This window comes from Otolemur garnettii, unplaced genomic scaffold (genome assembly GCF_000181295.1).
Source record: "Otolemur garnettii isolate 467f Iridium unplaced genomic scaffold, OtoGar3 scaffold00009, whole genome shotgun sequence".
In the NCBI taxonomy this organism is placed as follows: domain Eukaryota; kingdom Metazoa; phylum Chordata; class Mammalia; order Primates; family Galagidae; genus Otolemur; species Otolemur garnettii.
The window spans coordinates 7342856-7361178 of NW_003852404.1; the positions used below are offsets into that span (position 1 = coordinate 7342856).

Consider the following 18323-nt stretch of genomic DNA (forward strand, 5'->3'; position numbering starts at 1 on the left):
AAAAAAAAAAAAAAAAAATTTAAGCTGGAAAGAGCAGGGTCCAGTTCCATGTCTATAGTATGCTTCTGTTTGCTGATGAAAAAGGGGAGATACACAGGTGTGACATATGTGCCTATTTTTCTAAGTAACATAAGTACACAGCATCTCTAGAAAGATACTTGGTTTGGGGAACAGAAGTCTTGGGGTGGAAGGAGGAGGTTCACTTTTCGACGTACATATAATCATTGGTACTGTTTGGAATTTGTAAATGGGTACTGCTTATTTTAATTTTACAATAAGACTATGGTAGTGGATTTTTATAAAAAAGACCCTCATTTGGTGTTACTCTCAACTGCCCCCCAGTGTCCTTGGCTGAGGTCCCTTGGCCACACTCTCAGCATGCCCACCCCACTTACCAACACAGGTGAGGTAGAGCACTGCATAGGCCAGGGGAAGAGCCTCCTTGCTGGAGTGGTAGGAAATCTGAACCTGTAGAGAGACAGGCCCAGAATTATGCTGGTAGAAGCCAACAGCTCCCAATCCCCAAAATAGCTCTCGAGGGATCTGGTGAGAAGAGGGGCCCTCAGGGATGTCTATGACCTACTGCGTGGTTTTAGCGAGCCCCTCTTCCCTAACATCTCAGTTTATCATTGGTAAAATAGGAGGTCTGGACTGGGCAGTGTTTAGGGACACTTATGTTCCTATCTGTGGGCCTCAGTCTGGCCTTGAGCTCTGGGCTCTGTGACTTTGACTGAGGCCTCTCACCTTTTTGAACTGCCTCACTTTTCTCACTTACAAAACAAGGACCACACGGGTTTCTGCCTCAGAGGATTGTAGGCAGCTTAGAATCAGCCCATGTTAAACACAGAGCCCATAGAAAGCACCTGAGATAAACCCAGCAAGACTACAGGAGTCAGTGGGCAGGCGGCACCTGTGAGGGTTCAGGACAGAGCGAGGGGCCAGACGGCCTGCACTTGGGTCCAGGATCTACCACTTATGGACATCCTGGGAAGTTACTCATCTCTGGGCCTCATCTTCCTCAACTGTAAAGTAGGGACAATGACAGCTCCTACCCCATAGAATTGCTTATGGCCCGTGAAGATGAAAGGAGTGATGTGAGTGACATGCTCAGCATGGTGCGAGCACCCCAGTCACTGTGACAAGGTGAGCTGAAGGTGATGAGGATAGCAAAGCAGTTGGAGGCAGGTGTATCAAAGTCTCCTTGGACCCAGGCCCTTCTCTTGGATATCCCCTCCTGATGCAGGTCCCTCAGCTGTCTGGCTCTGATGTCCCCATCTCAGCCAGAAGGTCAGGATCATGCAGAGGCCACTCGCCCCCCTCAGTCCCGGAAGCCCCTAAATCCTGCAATTACTGACCCCCGTGTCAGCACCAGCAATGATGCTCACTTCAGATATACAATTACCTGAATCCTGGCCAAAGGCAGGTGGGGGCAGGGGTGGGATATCTCTGACTTTCCTAAACCTTGGTGGCCACTGGGACCAAGGAATTCTAGAGCAGGCAGCACCGAGTCAGCCCCCCGCCCTGTTTGGCAGGCACCAGGAGTCCCTCGAAGGCTGTCTATTCCTCTTGCACCGCCCCTGAGACCCCTAAGGACACAGTGTGTCTAATAATTGCAGAGCTGGCATTCAAGCTCCAGCAGCTTGGCTCCAAGGCCAGGCGCTTGTCACTGTGCTGCCCTGCACTCTGCGGAGAGGACATTGGGCCCTACTGGAGCTAGAGCACTGCCTACCCCACCCTATCCCACCCAGACCAGAGGACGAGCTCACATGACTGTCATTGAGGTCGTTGCTGGGGGAGTTCATGACCACAATGATCTCCAAACTCGCATCAAAGTGCCACCGCCTGGTGTCTGCACGCTCCCGGCCCCGCCTCGAGTTGGGAGAGATGTAGATGTCCACGCCTGGGGTCCCATAGACCTCGAGCATCTCTGTGCCCTCGGGTACCGACCTGGGAAGGATAGGGAGCCACGGGGGAGTACTGAAGGGGGAAGCCCTTGTTGAGATATCTGAGCTTTGGCTCAAGCTCTGCTTCCTCCAGGAAGCCTTCCCTGACTACCCCAGGCCTCTCAGATCCTCACGGTAAGCACTGGGAGGCGAGCCTGGACCCCATGCAAACACATGCACAGCTGCATGTTCCAAACTCTGTGCTTGTTAACATCTCCCGTGGGTGTTTCTTTAGCTCCCACAGAGCTGCAAGCTCATCAGAAGCCGGAACCCAGTCGTGGGCTTTATGAGCCCCCTGTGCAGAACTGGGCACAAAGAGCTCAGTGAACACCAGTCAGCAGCAAGCAAGCGGACCCCTTCATGATTCTGAGATTGTCATTTTCAGAAGAGTAGTTCTCACTCCAAGTCCCATTATAGTGCCACCTTAACAGGTGATAAGATGTCCCTGGACATCCCTGGGATAAGATGTTCCTGGCTTCCCTAGGAAGGTTGTTCAATTTGGTTGAGTGTCTGCTGCCCCAAGCCCCTGACAGCAGCTCCTTTCACTTTTTTTTTTTTTTTGAGACAGAGCCTCAAGCTGTCGCCCTGAGTAGAGTGCTGTGGCATCACAGCTCACAGCAACCTCCAACTCCTGGGCTTAAGCAATTCTCTTGCCTTAGCCTCCCAAGTAGTTGGGACTACAGACACCTGCCACAACGCCCAGTTATTTTTTGGTTGTAGTTGCCATTGTTGTTTGGCGGGCCCGGGCTGGATTCGAACCCACCAGCTCTGGTGTATGTGGCTGGCACCTTAGCCACTTGACCTACAGGCACTGAGCCTCCTTTCACTTTTAAAGTCTACAAGATGAGTATCATTCCCATCTGAAAGGTGAGAAGTAAGCTCAGAGAGATCTAGTAATGAGCCTGAGGTCACACAGCATTAAATGGCAAAGCCAAGTTAGCACTCAGGTATCTCTGGCCCTGAGCCCATGCTTTTCCACAGCACTGCAGTATCGCCTGGGAAACTTGGTCAGATTTGGTAAAACAACCAGGTGTCCATTTTAAAACATTCTCAGTGTCATCTGGCCTTGAGACTATATTTCTCCCATTCCTGCTAGTCTGGGAGTCCTGTTTGGAAACCAGCCTGTTCATCCTCTGATCTTGGGATGCCCAGTGTGCACCCAGGTACTGCCCACCTGTCTCCCTACTACCCTGAGCCTTTGATCTCAGCAGGAAGCTGAGGACCAGTATTGCCCAGGGCAGTCAGATGGGGCTCTGGGCCATGGAGTCATGGCTCAGTGGGAAACCATGTAAGGAGAGGCCACTAGGAGTTGGAGGGCCCAGAAGGCTCCCTGGAGTAAGCAACACACACACATGCACCCCTGGGGGGCAAGGCAGCAGATGCTGGCTGAGCATATGCCAGCTCTCCTTGAGTTTCTTTATGTGTATTAAGTCATGCAATCCTCTCAATAACCCTAGGAGGTAGATACTATTATTCTTTCCCATTTTAACCTATCCAAGGTCATGAAGCTGGCAGGGCTGGGATCCAAATCCAAGCTATCTGGTTCCTGAGTCCACACACTTGCCCACCACCTCCCCAGGGGTCATAATGACAATAGTCACAATGACCCCATAGTCAAAGACCCCCTCCCCTACACCCTTACCATAGCAGGCCTGCTGAGGCCTTTCTGCCCGTGAGCTCATCTGATCCTCACCCCATCCCCAGGAGAAGATGGGGAAACTGAGGCTCAGGAAGGGCAAAGGACTTCCCCAAGTTTGCACAGGCGGCCACTCTGTCCCAGGCCCTTCCCATTCCCAGCTCCCATTGAGGAAGGCAGACCTTCCCCAAGCACCCTCCTCATTCCTTCACCAGCATAGTCCTCCTCATCGTTCTCAAAGTAGCTTTTTTACAAAATGGGAAATTAACCAAGCCCAAGCTCTTGCTCCACCAAGGAAGAGGGGACCCTCTCTAGTTCGAGGACCCTCCTGGGGTGACCTCCCCAGCTGGGAAGAGCTGATACACCTGTTTCTCCTTCCAGGCAGGGATGCCAGATTTACCAAATAAAAATACACATTCCCACAACTGGACTTGAATTTCAGATAAATGACGGATAATTCTGTCAGCATAAGTATATCCCATGTAGTATATGGGGCATACTTATATCAAAAAGTATTAATTGTTCATCTAGAATTCAAGTTTAACTAGGCATCTCTTTTTGTCTGGCAAGCCTACTCCCAAAGCCTGTAATTTCCAGGGCTGCTGGTGCCTCTGGCCTGTTATGCCCTGGGCGTGTGGGCCAGTTCCACATTAGGGGACACAGAGGAGCCAGAAAGAAAGAGATGGAGACACAGAGAGAGACAGGGGACTTGGACAGACCTAAAGAGATACAGAGTCAGAGACAGGGAGTCAGAAAACCAGAGACCCAGGTAGGCAGGGCACCTATCCCACCCCCAGGAGCATGCTTAGCTCCTCCCTCAGCCCCGCCCCTGGGGCACCTGAACTCCAGCTGCCCAGGAAGCTTGTAAACTTTTTATGGAGCCTCCCCCAACCCAAAGCTGTTCCTTGGGTCCCAGGTACCCATGAGCTGGGGCTGAGCCCCCTTGGTGGTCCTTCTAGTATGAAAACTCCATTCAGTTCCCAAACCCCAGTCCTTGCACCAGGCCCTGTGTGAGGTGCTAGGGGATCTCTGATGGGGATGGAGAAGGAGCCCCGGGCAGTGGCCCAGACAAGAGCTTCACACAGAAGGGGAACCAGCCACATCTGAGGTCAGAGAAGGGAGAGGTCACAAGGGCCAAGGGCTCCTCGGGTAGTACTGGGACCAGAGTTGAGAATTAGGCTGGGTCACACATCATTTATTTGACTTTGATTAGGTCATTTTTTCTCTCTGGGCCCAGTAATTTCACCTATAAAGTAGGATAATGACAGCTCACGGGCAGTCACAAGATGCAAATGTGATAATAGGGGAGGCTTGGAGCACCACCAGCCCAGGCTGGAGGAAGGGGTTATTAAAGTAAATTAGGGTGCAGGAAATGGATGGATGGAGGCAGGTTGAGGGAGGAGGCTGGGTGGCTGAGGAAGGCTTCCCAAGGGAAGGCACAAAGGGGAGAGAAACACAAGTGAGGGGAAAGTGTTTTCACCATGGGGTCTTGGGAGGACAAGATTAGACTCAGGCTGTTTTTTGTTTCACCCTAGGCAATGGGGAGCCAGTGATGGTTCTTGATCAGGAGGGGCAACACAATGGAGCCATGGCAAGGTAGTTGAGCTCGTGGACCCTGGGGCCAGGTAGCCTAGGTTTGAGTCCCAGCCCCACGGCTCATTAGGTGTATGACCTTGAGGGAATAACCTTTAGTCAGCCTCAGTGTCAATAACTCCACCTCTGGAGGAGGTGAGGGAGAGATTAAAGGAGCCAATGTGAGTAAAACACTCAGGATGAGTGAAAGTCATTGCCTCAATTCACTGCTGGGGAAACTGAGGCCTAGAGAGAAGTGACTAGAAGGTAGGGCTCTAGAGCCCAGGCCACTGCTCATGCAAGCCATGTGTTAGGAGGACCACGGGGCTGGCTGCTGGGAGGATACCTGCATCAGGTAAGGGAGGATCCAGTTTCCCATTTTCCAGAGGATAGGGGAAGCACACAGGGCCTCGCCTGGACAAAGTTCTTCCTCTGGCCAAGCCACCTTCAGCAGCCAGTGTAACTGAGTCCTCACACGCTGGCTTTGGGGCAGCTCTGGACAGTATTCCTAGCCCAGCTCTAGGAACAGCCATGGTCTAGGGCCTGAGCTCTTCCCTGCTGAGTCTGTCCCTCCCAGGCAGCTGAGGTCTCAACTGCTCCCATGGGATAGCCAGGGGAGGGTGAGTAGTGGGTAAAACCTGGTAGGCAGGCTCGGCGCCTATAGCTCAACCGGCTAAGGCGCCAGCCACGTACACCTAAGGTGGCAGGTTCGAATCCCCAGCCCGGACCCACCAAACAGCAATGATGGCTGCAACCAAAAAATAGCCGGGCGTTGTGGCGGGTGCCTGTGGTCCCAGCTACTTGGGAGGAGGAGGCAGGAGACTCACTTGAGCCCAGGAGTTGGAGGTTGCTGTGAGCTGTGATGCCACGGCACTCTGCCCAGGGGGACAGCTTGAGGCTCTGTCTCAAAAACAAAACAAAACAAAACAAAAAAAACCTGGTAGGCGGACCAACAGCTCTGGTTTGCTGGGACTGAGGCTGTTCCTGAGCTACAGAACTTGCTGTTCTAAAACCTGGACCGTTCCAGGCAAACCAGCCCGCTGTCCACCCTAAAAGCGTCCAACCCCAGACCCACCTTACTGAAAAATGCAGATTCTCAGAACCAGAAGTATAGTGGGAAGGGCGCTGGAATTTGCATTTTAAACCATTCCAATGTCCACTGACATCTGAGAACCACAGCTAAGAGTGGGCTGTCTCAGACCCCCCAGGAGTGCAGGGATGACTCAGGTCTTCCTCTGTGTTCTTGTACCACCTCCATTAACGATGAGGAAGAGGAAGATAGTGACAGTGGTGTTGAAGGTAGCTCCCACAGCCGTGTGAGACCTGTGCTATTATACCCACTTTACAAATGGGAAAACTGAGGCTCAGAGATGGCAGGTGACATGTCCAAAGTCACACAGCTGGTAAGTGACAGAGCCAAGACTCACAGCCATCGCTGTCCCCACTTCCCTGCAAACACAAACCCATCCTCTTCCTTCAGGGGTTCAGGGTCTGGGCTTCTAGGAAAACAATACCAGATAGATATTTTAGCAGCCGAGAAACTGATAGGAAAGGACCCCGTGGTTGAAAACAGAAAAGCTATTCCAGCTGCCCCTCCCTACGCAGTGAAGCTGCCAGATCCCCCAACTCTGTCCGCCTCAGCAACAGAACCAGGTTCAGGAAATCACTGTCCCAGCCTAATCCTGTGTTGCCCTGCCCCGCTCTGCTCCACCCCTGAAAACTAGTGGCCACACAAACTTTTTCCAAAGCCTTCCAGCGCCCAGCATGGGCAGATCTGAGCTCTTGCATCAAGAAAATCCCCATGTCAAGAGAACAGAAGCTGATTTTTCAAATCAGGGAGGGGTCTCAGAGGCCGAGCTTGAAACCCATTGGTCTAGCCCAGCCGCTTCAGGTCCATATGGGGAAACTGAGGCCGACGGAGAAATAGAAAGGTGCTCAAGGTGACACAGCCAGTGGTGACAGAGCTAGGGCCAAAACTCAATGTTCCTGGCTCCAGTAGGCAGCCTCCGTGGAGCAAGGGGTGACACAAACAAGCTGGGATGGGAATTGTTTGTTCTGGCAATGAAGGCAGGTTCTCAACCCTGGCCGGGTGGAAATTGAACAAACCATGACACTGAGCCCCTCCACAGGTGCACTAAATCAGGCTTTCTGAGGTGGCCACAGCACCAGATCTTTGTCAAAGTTCCCAGGTGACTCAAACGTGTGGCCAAGGCTGAGCGGGAAAGAAGAGGATGTTGAGAGTCCGTTGGCCCTGCCCTCTGCCTTCTCCAAATGCTGCCCCCAGGGGCCATGCAGAGATAAGGAAGACAGGGTAGCCCCTGGAAAGACTTGCTGCTTTCCAGGCTGCTGTGTGTCCCAGGCCCCTCTGAAGCCATGATGATCAGCCCAAGTATCCTGGATGGGGGGACTGCCATGCCCAAGATGTTGGGGAACAGCCTCTGACCCATACTGGGAGAAGGGGGAGGGTGTTGAAAAAAGAGAAATCAGGAGGCCAAGCAGTCAAGGCAGCCTGCCTGGAGGAGGGGCACCAACCAGAGCCTTGAAGGATGAGCACAGGTGAGACTATTGGGCCTCTCTATGGCAGTGGGGTCAACCCTGCCTTCCTGTGCATCTGGAAATATTTGCAGCTCTGCAGCTGTCAGAGCCAAGTGCTCCGGTACCGCGCCACCGCAGCCCCACCAGCACCCCCAATCCAGGCGAGTCTCAGCACCTCTGTGACTCAGTTTCCCCTATACCAGTAGTCAGGAGTTGTTTGAATTGAAAGACCCGGTCTCTAGTTTTCACTCCCTCCCTAATTCACTGTGTAAGCCCTGGCAAGGGTTTAGTTTCCCCATGTAAACAAGGAAGGTGTGGGTAAGACCCCAAGGATGCCTCTGCTAAGCCCGGACACTGCCCTCCGTGGAGCAAGCTGCCAGACTCCGAAAGTATTTCCGTGTGTTAGGGGAGTGCCCGGCAGAAGTGGGTCCGGCCCATCTACCATTCTCATCAGAGGTCATTCTGAGATGTTCATTTGGCCCAGTAAGAACCAAACCAGCTTTCCCCCCAACTCCCAGACCTTGTGCTGAAGTCCGAGCACTGGGAAGGAGCTACAACGAAAGCAGAAAACCACGTGGGTTGCGGAACTTGATGGCATCTGGGTTCAAGTCCTAGCTGAGCCTTGTGGGATAGGACTTGTCAGGGCAACATCCCTCTGAACGCCTATTCTTGCATCTGTAAAATGGACATCGCGGTGCAAACAAGACACCAGGTGACCAGTGAGTAGCTCCAGGTAGCAAGGTACTAGCCTTCCATCCCTGCCCTCTGACCTAAGGCTCACTGCTCAGGAAAGAAAAGTCCCCATATCAGGTCTGGGCCATACCCAACTCACAGGAAGGCAGAGTTAACCCCACTGCCATAGAGAGGCCCAACAGTCTCACCTGTGCTCATCCTTCAAGGCTCTGGTTGGTGCCCTCCTCCAGGCAGGCTGCCTTGACTGCTTGGCCTGCTGATTTCTCTTTTTTCAACACCCTCCCCCTTCTCCCAGTATGGGTCAGAGGCTGTTCCCCAGCCATCTTGGGCATGGCAGATTTGGGAATGCTTGAGGCCGTCCACAGGTTCAAGGTAAAGACTTAAAGCGATGATGACAATGATAATGATAATGAATGTTCACATAAGCCAGCTATTAGTTATATAGACTTTGCACGCACATGCTCATTCAGTCCTCCTGACAGCCCTTTGTAGTAAGGCCAAGCTGTTCGGGTTGCATCCTGGCTCTGACATTCACTGGCTGTGTGACCTGGGGCAAGTTATTTAACCTATATGTGCCTCAGTTTCCTCATCTATAAAACGAGTATGATGATTGTACCCACCTTATACAATTGTGAGAATTAGTAAAGTGCTTAGGACAGGGACTGCTTAGGACAGGAACTAAATATCATTGCTAATAGTTCTGCTATCTCCATTCTACAGATGAAGAAACAGAGACTTGGAGAGCTTGAAGGACTTTCCCAAAGTCAGACAACTGGGAAGTGGCAGAGCAAGACTCAGCCACCACACCGACTGCCCGTTCCCTTGCTGGCCCACAGGCAGAGCACCCAGGATCATTTCAGCACAGCATCTCCAAGTCCCAGGGAACCTCACAGCTACCCCTGTCCTGCTCCCCTTCTGAGATAGGGGTCCCTTCTGTAGCACTCCTGCAAGAAGGTGGGCTTGCCTTTCTCGAACTCCCAAGGGCAGGGTTCTCAGAGGGCAGGGGCCGTGCCTGCTTGTCCACCACTGTGTGTGTCCCAGTGCCTGGCAGGCACTAGACCCAGAAGAAGTGCTTGAGAAATATGTGAATGAACAAACCAGGAGTTCTCTGTGCCACCCACCCCAGGGGTTGGTCATTGGGGCCCAAGAATCACACATTTGATGATTCTGGAGCCTCCACCCCCACCCCGTGTCTGTCCCAGCCACAGCGTTCTCTGAAAATCCTCCACCTGGCTCATCTCACTCGGGGACCCTGGATGTTGTGGCTTTTGCCTCTGGTTGCCCTGATCTTCCTCTAGCCTCTCAGGAAGCTTTGCCAAGAAGAAGCCAGCTCCAGGCTTCCTAGGGCAGGTCAAACAGGGGGCGCATCTGCCCGGTAGGCATGAGGCAGCTGGGGCAGGTGAGTCACTCCCACAGCACACAGCCCTGCAGCAGGCAGTGGCGCCAGGCCACATGGCACCCCTCCTCCCTCATCACCCCTTGGCACAGCCTCTATAGCTGCCCCTCCTTCAGGAGCCATTGAATCCCCTCCCTACTCCTCCTTCCCCACCCACCAGCTATAAGCCTGTTCCAGATTTGGTTTCCTCCCATGACCAACTCCTCATCCCCTCTCATCCAATGCCCCAGACAAACCCTGCTGCTGCTTCCCACTAAGTTTGCTCTAATTTTAAAAGTCTTAGTTTAGGAAATTTGTTTTCAATGGGTAACTTTACATAAGACTAGGTTTTTTGTGATCCCCACCCCCACCCCCCAGAGCACATTTGGCAATGTCTGGAGACTCTTTTTGATTGTCACAAGTGAGAGGTATGCTACCAGCATCTAGTAAATAGAGGCCAGGGATACTGTTCAACATTCTACAATGCACACAGGCCAGGCCCCCATGATAAGGAGTTACCTTGCCAATAGTGAGGTTGAGAAGCCTGGTTTGAGGAGGGGGTGGGAGACCTGAGGGGTGGACGCAGTTACGAGGTCCTGCAATTTCTCTTCCCAGTGTCCTGTTACCTGTTCCCAGCTCAGCTTTAGCCCAGGGACCCTGGAAGCTCTTCAAAAGTCTAGGAAGCCTGAGCTCCCTGGTGGTTCCTAGAGTCCAGCTCCTAGAACCCTGTCCTAAACCTCTTTTTCTTTTCTTCCTAGGAGAGAGAGAAGATGGGGCCTTAAAGGTATGACCTGGGTCACAGCAAGGGCATAATGCATGGGTGTTAAATGGCTGGAAGAAAGCAGATCTGAAACCCTTCCTTCTCAAGTGGAAGAGAAGCTAAAACTATAAGACTGGGTTTAAATCCACAGAGGCTATCTCAAGAGGAGATGAGGGAGGCGGGGTGCCAGGAGGCTCTTGTCACTGTGTGACTTAACGTGCATGGCTTGCCCTCTCTGTGCCTTGCTTCTCTCTTTTGTCAGATGAGATGATGCTGATAATCAACCTAGCTCATAGGATTGTCATAAGGTTTAAACTTGAGAGTTAGTGTTTGAGGATTAAATTCAAGAGGCTTTTCAACCGCTTAGAGCAGTGTCTGACATATAGAACGTGCTACGTAAGTTGGTTTTTAAAAATGATTAACACTCTGTGTTCAGGCTCATAGGCTTGGGATACGGATGGCGGATATACGCTTCTTCCTATTCTTGTGTGCCCCAGACAGGCCCATAGCCTAGCCTGCGGGATCCTTTAGACAGAGAGCAGTGCCCAATGCCTCCCACCTCTACAGCACCAGCACCAGTTCAGCCACTGCAAGACTCTACCTTGTTCAGCCTCCCACACTTCCCCACTACCTCCTAGTTGGGGTAGTGAAGAAACCAGCGTTAACCAAAGCAAGGACCCAGGCTTCCTTGATTGGCTGCTCTTCTAAGGCCAAGGCTGGGGAGTGGGCAGCCAAGCTATGTCTGTGCCCAAAGAAGCACCACCCAGCTTGGAGGAAAGAAGGCCCGCCCAGCCACTGGGTCTTACCCATAAATGTCCACGAGGGTCTCCACGCCAGCCACACACACGGCGCTGGTGGGATGCTCCAGGGACACACGCACCATCCTCTGCAGCGACATGCTGGCCTCGGATGGGGCTACAGCCACCAACCCCAACACTGCCCCAGAGGCCCTTGGGGATGTGGTTTAAAAGTCCTTGGCCCCGCCCCTCCACCCAGGGTGCTGGCTCATTGGCGCCAGTCTTTAAAGCCCCGCCCCTTACCAGAGCTTAGCGAGCAAACAATTGGCTGGAATAGACCCTATATTTGCATAAGAACCTGTTGGTCCCTCCCACCCCCAGCAAGGAGCGAGTTAATTTCTTGCTCTAAGTTGAGCAAGTCCCCACAGATACCTGACTAAGCACCAGGGACTGTTGTGGGCAAGGGAGAAGGGTGTGCAGAGATACTGTTGGTCTTGGACGCGTCCTTATCCCTTGGCCTCCCTTTCTGTATTTTCAGAGAATAGGTTTAACAGAGGTGGGAGGGGAGAGCTTCTCTACTCTGCTTAGGGAGTCAAAAATGCAAATTTCCAGACCTGGCCTCTAGAATGATGCAGCACGTTGGGGGTGCAGTTTGGCTTCTAAATTTTTTACAAGCACCTCAGAGAATTCTGATGCCCTTTGAGAAATACCAGCCTTTTTTTTGAGCATGAATTTTAAAGTGAGGTCTGAGTTTCACCCCTGCCTCAGCCCTTTCCTGGCTGGGTGACCTTTGGCAAGTCTCTTAATTGCTCTGTGCCTCGCTTTTCCCATTTGAACAATGGTTGCTGGCAGGTACAAATGGGCCAAGGTCAGCAGAGCTCTAGGACGGAGCTTGGTGTTAATTGAGTTACGATTGTGGTTATTATTGTTATTAGATGCCAAAAACCTCTGAAATAGGTAAATGATGAACACTTCCCAGCCAGGGGAAGCTTAGAATGTCAGAGTAGGAAGGTTTACTTGTCAGGTGGGGAAACTGAGGCCAGGGGACATTTGAAAAAGCAGAAATATGCTGGGGAATGGATGTAGAAAGTTAGGCCTTCCCCTGGGGCACTGGCCCAATATCAACCTCCTGCTCAGAATCTTTCAGAAGACCCGTGCATTCACTTCTCCCCAGTTAATGCCAACTTTTAAAAATAGGCCCTTGGCTCATTCAGACTAAAGTGTCAATGACTGATGGACAGCAACTTTTTGCCTCTTAGTGCACAACAAAAGCTAAAATAAAATGAATGAGTGAGCATCAAAGGGTGTGATCTGAGGCAGCAGTGTGTAGGATGAAAAGGTGATTTTTTAGGGTTATAATACTAAGACTGGGTAACTTAGAACAGGTGATATTTTTAGGGGTATAACACTGAGACTGGGTAACTTAGCAGAAAGCAAAGGGAATTATAGTGGCCTGTGTTCCTGGACACCAACACTGCTTGGGAATGTTCTACCTCTGCCAACAGGGCCCAGGCCACCTCCTACTACCTCTGTTCAGCTTCTTTGAGAGATGGAAGTGGCCCAGGGAAGGGAGAAGAGAGAAGGAAGCAGGACCTATCCCTCCCATGATGTCTATCTCAGCAGAACCCGTCAGCCCCAGGGCAATGGGCATGTGCCAATCATCCTGCTGAATCAGCCTACCTGCCTGGCACTGGCCTTGGCACTGGGAGGCTCTCCCAGCCATGTGTGGGCTGTCTATGGCCAGCAGAATTTAAGCCAAGGAGCTGGCAGCAAGATGGTGGCACTGGGAGCAGGCCCCACTCCCCTTCCTCCCCTCTTCCGCACAGCACAACAGAGACTAAGGAGGCAGTCACTTGAAGAAATGCTTACTGACATTTTTTATTGATCAGAAACGAGGACTGGTCATCCAGGACAGTCCCAGAATGGACACCAGGCCCCTGCAATGATTCTAGAGCTTCCTTCATTCAGTGTGGCTCAAAAGGCTTGTTCCCCAGCCTCCCCATCTCTCTGCTGTGCCCATTCCCCTCCTGCCCTCAGCTCCTTCCCCAGGAAGACCCAAGCTCAGCCTCACACCCTCCGCCCCTGAAGAGCGTCTTTCTCTGCTTCCTTAGCTTGGCCTAGGCTAGGCCATGATCCTAAGCAGAAGGTGCTCAGGTTAAAGCTGGAGCTTTCGAATGAGGTTCTGCAGAACCTTCTGGAAGGGAAGGATCCAGATTTTCACCCACCACTTTAACCATAGCAGTTCCATGTAAGCTTTTGTTTGCTAAGTGTTCTAAGGCTAAGAGTGATCGTAGCTGGGCTGGCTCAGTCTGAGGTCTCACTAAGGGCCCCTAAAAAGCAGACAGGATCAAGGGGCCAAGAGCCCACTGACCTATGCATATTGGTGACCTCACCTAGGGCTATTAGCCTCCTGTGGCAGCTGTCTTCTCTCCTCTGAGAGGGGACATGGGCCTGGCACGGGGGTTTACTCAGAAGCGAAACCCAAGCTACATGCAGGGATGCCTAGAGAGACTGGGTGAGCCTTCCCCCTCCCACTGCCTGCAGAAGGAAGGGGAATAATTAAAGACAATTAAAAGAAATTAAACCCCACCTTCAAAGATAACTTAATGGCCCCCCACCCTCTTCTAACATCTGGGGCCCCACTCCCTGCTACCTCGGGAACAGCCAGATCCCGTCAAATCCAGAGCCCCAAATCCAAAGCCCAGGAACCCCAGGACACAGAGGCCTCTAGGCCCCAACATCCAACGTCAGTCATGAATTTGGCCTTCTCTGCCACCCTGGCCTCATCCTCTCATGTCCTGTGTCCTATGTGTGCCCTCAGGCCTCACTTTGGCCACTCAACATTTTTGAGTCAGAAGCAGCCAGCTCCGGTAATTAGAGGCTTTCCAGACAGGTAACAAGCACCCTTCTGAGGATAGAGTCAGGTATTAAAGGTATTTTGATTGTCTTTTTTTTTTCTTTTTAAACTAGGCCCTCGGACACTGGGTTTTGCTGTCCTCATTTGGCTGCATAAAGCTGAAGCTGAAGTGACCGTGGGGTGGGGGTGTCACAGCTTTAGGTCCCCTTTGGTAGGAGAAGGTTGATAGAGGGGGAGGTTGCCACTGGTTCCCCCTCTCAGTCCTACAGGAGCCAGAGGAACTAGGGCCCTCACAGCAGAGCCCAGGCCATCTGGGCCCACTCCTGGTGCAGTTATTATCCGTGTGCCCCAGAGAGGCAAAAGAATAGAGAGGGAGCAATTCAAAGTGGGGTTCACTTGCTCAAGGCACTCACAGCCATTCTTAAACATGCTAAGGCTGCGGTTTTCTAGAACCTCTGGGGGCTGTGGGTGGGGAAGAGGACGGGGAAGAATGAGGTGAATCCTTCTTGGGTTCAGCAGGCCACTCGGGACAGGTGGTGTCTGTCCCTATGTCCCAGTGCCCACAGAGGCCAGCATGTTTGCAAAGTGCCAAGCCCCCCCCCCCACCAAGAGGATGGAGGCCAGGTGTGTGTTCCTTGCCCTCACCCTGATATGGGCCCCCAGCAAGAGGGGCAGAGAGGACGGTAAGTGGGAGCCGGCTCAGGGCACCATGTTCCACCACTTGAAGGGAAAGGGCTTCCGGAGCACATTGGTGCCGCAGTGGATCTCCCCAGACAGCTTGTGGTAGGACAGGTAGTCATCAATGAAGATACAGTGGAGGCCCAGGGGCTCCAGCAGGGACCGCACCTTCTCTTCCAGGCAGCAGTGGCCGTTGATGATGGGCCCATAGGGCTTGGGGATGCCCAGGTACTTGTCTAAGACCACCATGTTGACCTGCAGAAGAGAGAAGGCAAGACAGAGTCTGGGCTGGCTGTGAATGCCTGCCCCTTTGGTGTCTGGCTACTGCTGGCGCAGCCCCAGGGCCTGTCCTGTTGTCTCCAGCATTCTTGGGCCACCAAGACTTGGGCTTGCTCAAGAACTAGGATCTATGGAAGCAGAGAAGAAACAGATTCAGGATGGGAAGGGAGAATTAATAATGGCTAGGGCTGCCTGTAACCTATGCTGTATCTTTGTATGAATTAAAGTCACCCCTCCCTCCAACACTTTCTTCCATCTATCAGAAAATTATAGCATTGCAGCAACTTTGTTATAATAAGAGATTTTACTGTCATCTGCCAGAAACCTATACAACAAATACATAAATCTGTAAGGTCAGGATGTGAACGTCCTCATAAGTGTGGTGTGTTTATGCCGTACACGGCTTGCTCAACTGTCTGTGGCAGCCCTGCTCATTGTCACCGTTTGCTGAGCATCTTCTATGCGCCAGACATATCAACACTAAATCTCACAGCCTCCCTCTGAGTCTGTGGTTGGGACAGGTTAGGAAACACGACCAAGTTCAAGTGAGACTAAGATTGGAACTTGGATCCGACTCAAGCCAAAACCCATACTCTTTATACCAGGCGTCCTCAAACTACAGCCTGCCTAGGACATTTATCTGGCCCCCTGGGTGTTTTTGCCGCCGCCTGTCCTGCTTAGCAGCCGACTCATCCCAGGGCCCGCAGTCCGGCCCTCCAATGGTCTGAGGGACAGTGAACTGGCCCCCTGTTTAAAAGTTTGAGGACCCCTGCTTTATACCTTACCAGAATGTGGTACTCCGGCCACCTGTGTGACTAAGAAGTTGGGGAAAGGGGCTTGCACCCCTTAGGGACACCTAAATTTATCTCCAGTGGCACCTCTGATTCCCTTGGTTACAGCCTGGGCTTGGGGCCCTAATGCCAGGGAAGGGAAGTGTCTCTAGTGCCGGAGTATGGCTGTTCCCTAGAGGAACTCTTAGCCCCAGATTGATGGCAAGAGTCATAATGGGCTGCCCTTGGGGTTCAAGAGGACTTTGGACCTGCTGTCTAGATGGTATGTCTTGGTGTGGGATGGGCTGTCCTGGACTCTGGTCCCTCAAACTCTCCATGCCCCTCACTCTCAAGTCTGCCATGTATGGCCATCCATGCCCTGGGCCAGCATGAAGCTGGAAGGTCCCATGAGGTCAGTTCCATGGCCTTGGGCCTGAACTACCTAGTTGCCCACTAATGGGCCAGAACATGCAGGGTTGGGGGTGGAGGACAAGGCCAGGGAGGAAGCAAGGAGGCAGACTCAGTACCACCACGGCCAGCTGGGCCTTTCTTCCTCCTGTGTGAGGAGCCATGAGATTGGGGCCTGCTCCCGGCTATGCCAATTGCTCACTATGTGGCCTCAGGGAAGTCACGCCTCCCTAACTGAGGACCTCAGTTTCCCTATCTGACAAATGAGAATGCCTAATGGGGAGGGGTTTCTGGCAAGTGGAAGCCAGGCGACAGACTAAGGAGCATTGACCAAGGTCATGGGCCCCAACCTGACCCTCCCCAAGCCTAAGGCAGAACCAGCGCCAAGTTGTCCCTTAGCACCTCGCAGTCCAGTCCAGTAGCCACAAGCCACATTTCCAGTGCCCACATTTCTAGTCCCCACACGTGGCTGAGTGGCGTCTATGTTGTATGGTGCAGATACAGACCATTTCCAGTCATCACAGAAAGTTCTAACAGATAACACTGTCTTGGAACACTTCTCAATTTTCCCTCTTCTCAATCAGGAAAAATATTTACCCTAGGGCATTTTTGATTGTCACAACCAGGGAAGTGCTACTGGCATCTAATGAGTAGAGAGCAAAAAGGCCACTAAAGACCCTGTGATGTGCAGGCCAGCACCCAAGACAAGGGGTCATCCAGTGTAGAGTATGATTGAGCTATTGAGGTAAGCTCGAACGGCCTCCAGGGTCTCACCCTGGACCTAGAGGCTAGACCCCTACAGTGAGGCGTGCAGGTCCTCCTCACCTGCCTCCAACCTCCATCCTGATACCCAAATCTACTCCCAACCCCTGACTTGTCTGCTGAGAGGGATTTGAGTTAAGGGCCCCAGTCTGAAAAGAGAGGGTCTAGCCCCATCCTAGAGGACCAGTCCTAGGTGCCCACACCCCAGCATCCTTTCCCAAGGGGTTAATGGGCACTTTGGGCTGTCCTGCGGCAATAGTATTGCTCTGGTCCCTCCCAGGTGACACACAGGTGAGATCACCTCTGCTCATCTGCTTGTCAGCTGCTCGGTTAATGAGAACCAAGAGGACACCGCCTTCCCCATCTGCCCAGTTCAGGAGCCCCTCTGGGGGCAGCAAGGGGGCAGGGGTGGGGACAGAGCCAGCAGCTGAGGCCCAGAAACAGGAGTCAGGAACATCTGGAACAAAACCATGCTTTCTTTTTCCATTTGGAAAAGAAATAAGAAAAAAAAAAAACCCTGTGTGGTTGAGAGCCATTCTGTGCCTGCAGGATATTAACATCCCTGGTCTCTGTCCACCAGATGCCAGGAGCACCCACCTCACTGTGGTAATGAAGAATGCCCTTGGGGCAAAATTGCCCTGGTTTAGAAGCACTGACGGGAACAGGCCCTACCCGCACACAAGCAAACACTGGAGAGGCCTGCAGGAACTCAGCCCCTGTGCCAGCCTGCCCGTCCATCTCCTCTGGTCCCAAAAGATCCCCCCATCAGGACCCTGCTCGAAGGCCCTCACCATGTCCGGGAAGAAGGCTTGTGCGTAGGACTCCCTCTGGGTGAAGAGCTGCGGGATGTCCACGATGTCACTCTCGTCCAGGCCCAGCTCCCGTTTCAGCACCTCACGGTTCCAGTCGATGCATTTCTGGGGGGCAGGGCACACCCCAAGACGCTTGCCAGGCACCTATTGTGCCTGGCCTGTGCAGCCCTCTGTGCCCAATAGCACCCTTGAGCCTCACAGCAACTTTGTGCAGTGGAAGCCAGAGGTCTCCTGGGGAAACTGAGGCTCAAGCAGCCTTCTCATAGCCAGGAGGTGGCAAGGCCTGGGTTTGGGCCCAAGCAGCTTCTGGTTCCAAAAGCCATTGCCACCACAACACACTCTCCAAGCCACCGACACTGCTCCTGTCCCATCTCAGCAGTTTAAGAGAAAGTGCCGGGCACTACTGCTCAGTTCCGGAGCCCCAGCTCCGCCAGGCTTCACTCTGCACGGGGCAGGCATGATCCTTGGCACGAGCCCTGCTCCTTCTTAAGCCCTCGTTCCACCTG

At 52.7% G+C, this 18323-nt stretch overlaps 2 protein-coding genes across 2 annotated transcripts in view; both read right to left on the bottom strand.

The window, feature by feature from the left end:
* PADI3 (peptidyl arginine deiminase 3) overlaps positions 1–11412 on the bottom strand; it is a 29518-nt gene extending 18106 nt beyond the window's left edge. Inside the window, exons 1-3 of the mRNA XM_003783860.2 lie at positions 11321–11412; positions 1767–1947; positions 396–468 (exon numbers count right to left, since the gene is read on the bottom strand). Coding sequence (XP_003783908.1) covers positions 396–468; positions 1767–1947; positions 11321–11412 — 346 coding nt within the window. The remainder of the gene's footprint in view (positions 1–395; positions 469–1766; positions 1948–11320) is intronic.
* Positions 11413–14754: 3342 nt separating this feature from the next.
* Positions 14755–18323, bottom strand: part of PADI1 (peptidyl arginine deiminase 1) — a 34479-nt gene continuing 30910 nt past the window's right edge. The window contains exons 15-16 of the mRNA XM_003783861.2: positions 17797–17922; positions 14755–15041 (exon numbers count right to left, since the gene is read on the bottom strand). Coding sequence (XP_003783909.1) covers positions 14808–15041; positions 17797–17922 — 360 coding nt within the window. The 3' untranslated portion in view covers positions 14755–14807. The remainder of the gene's footprint in view (positions 15042–17796; positions 17923–18323) is intronic.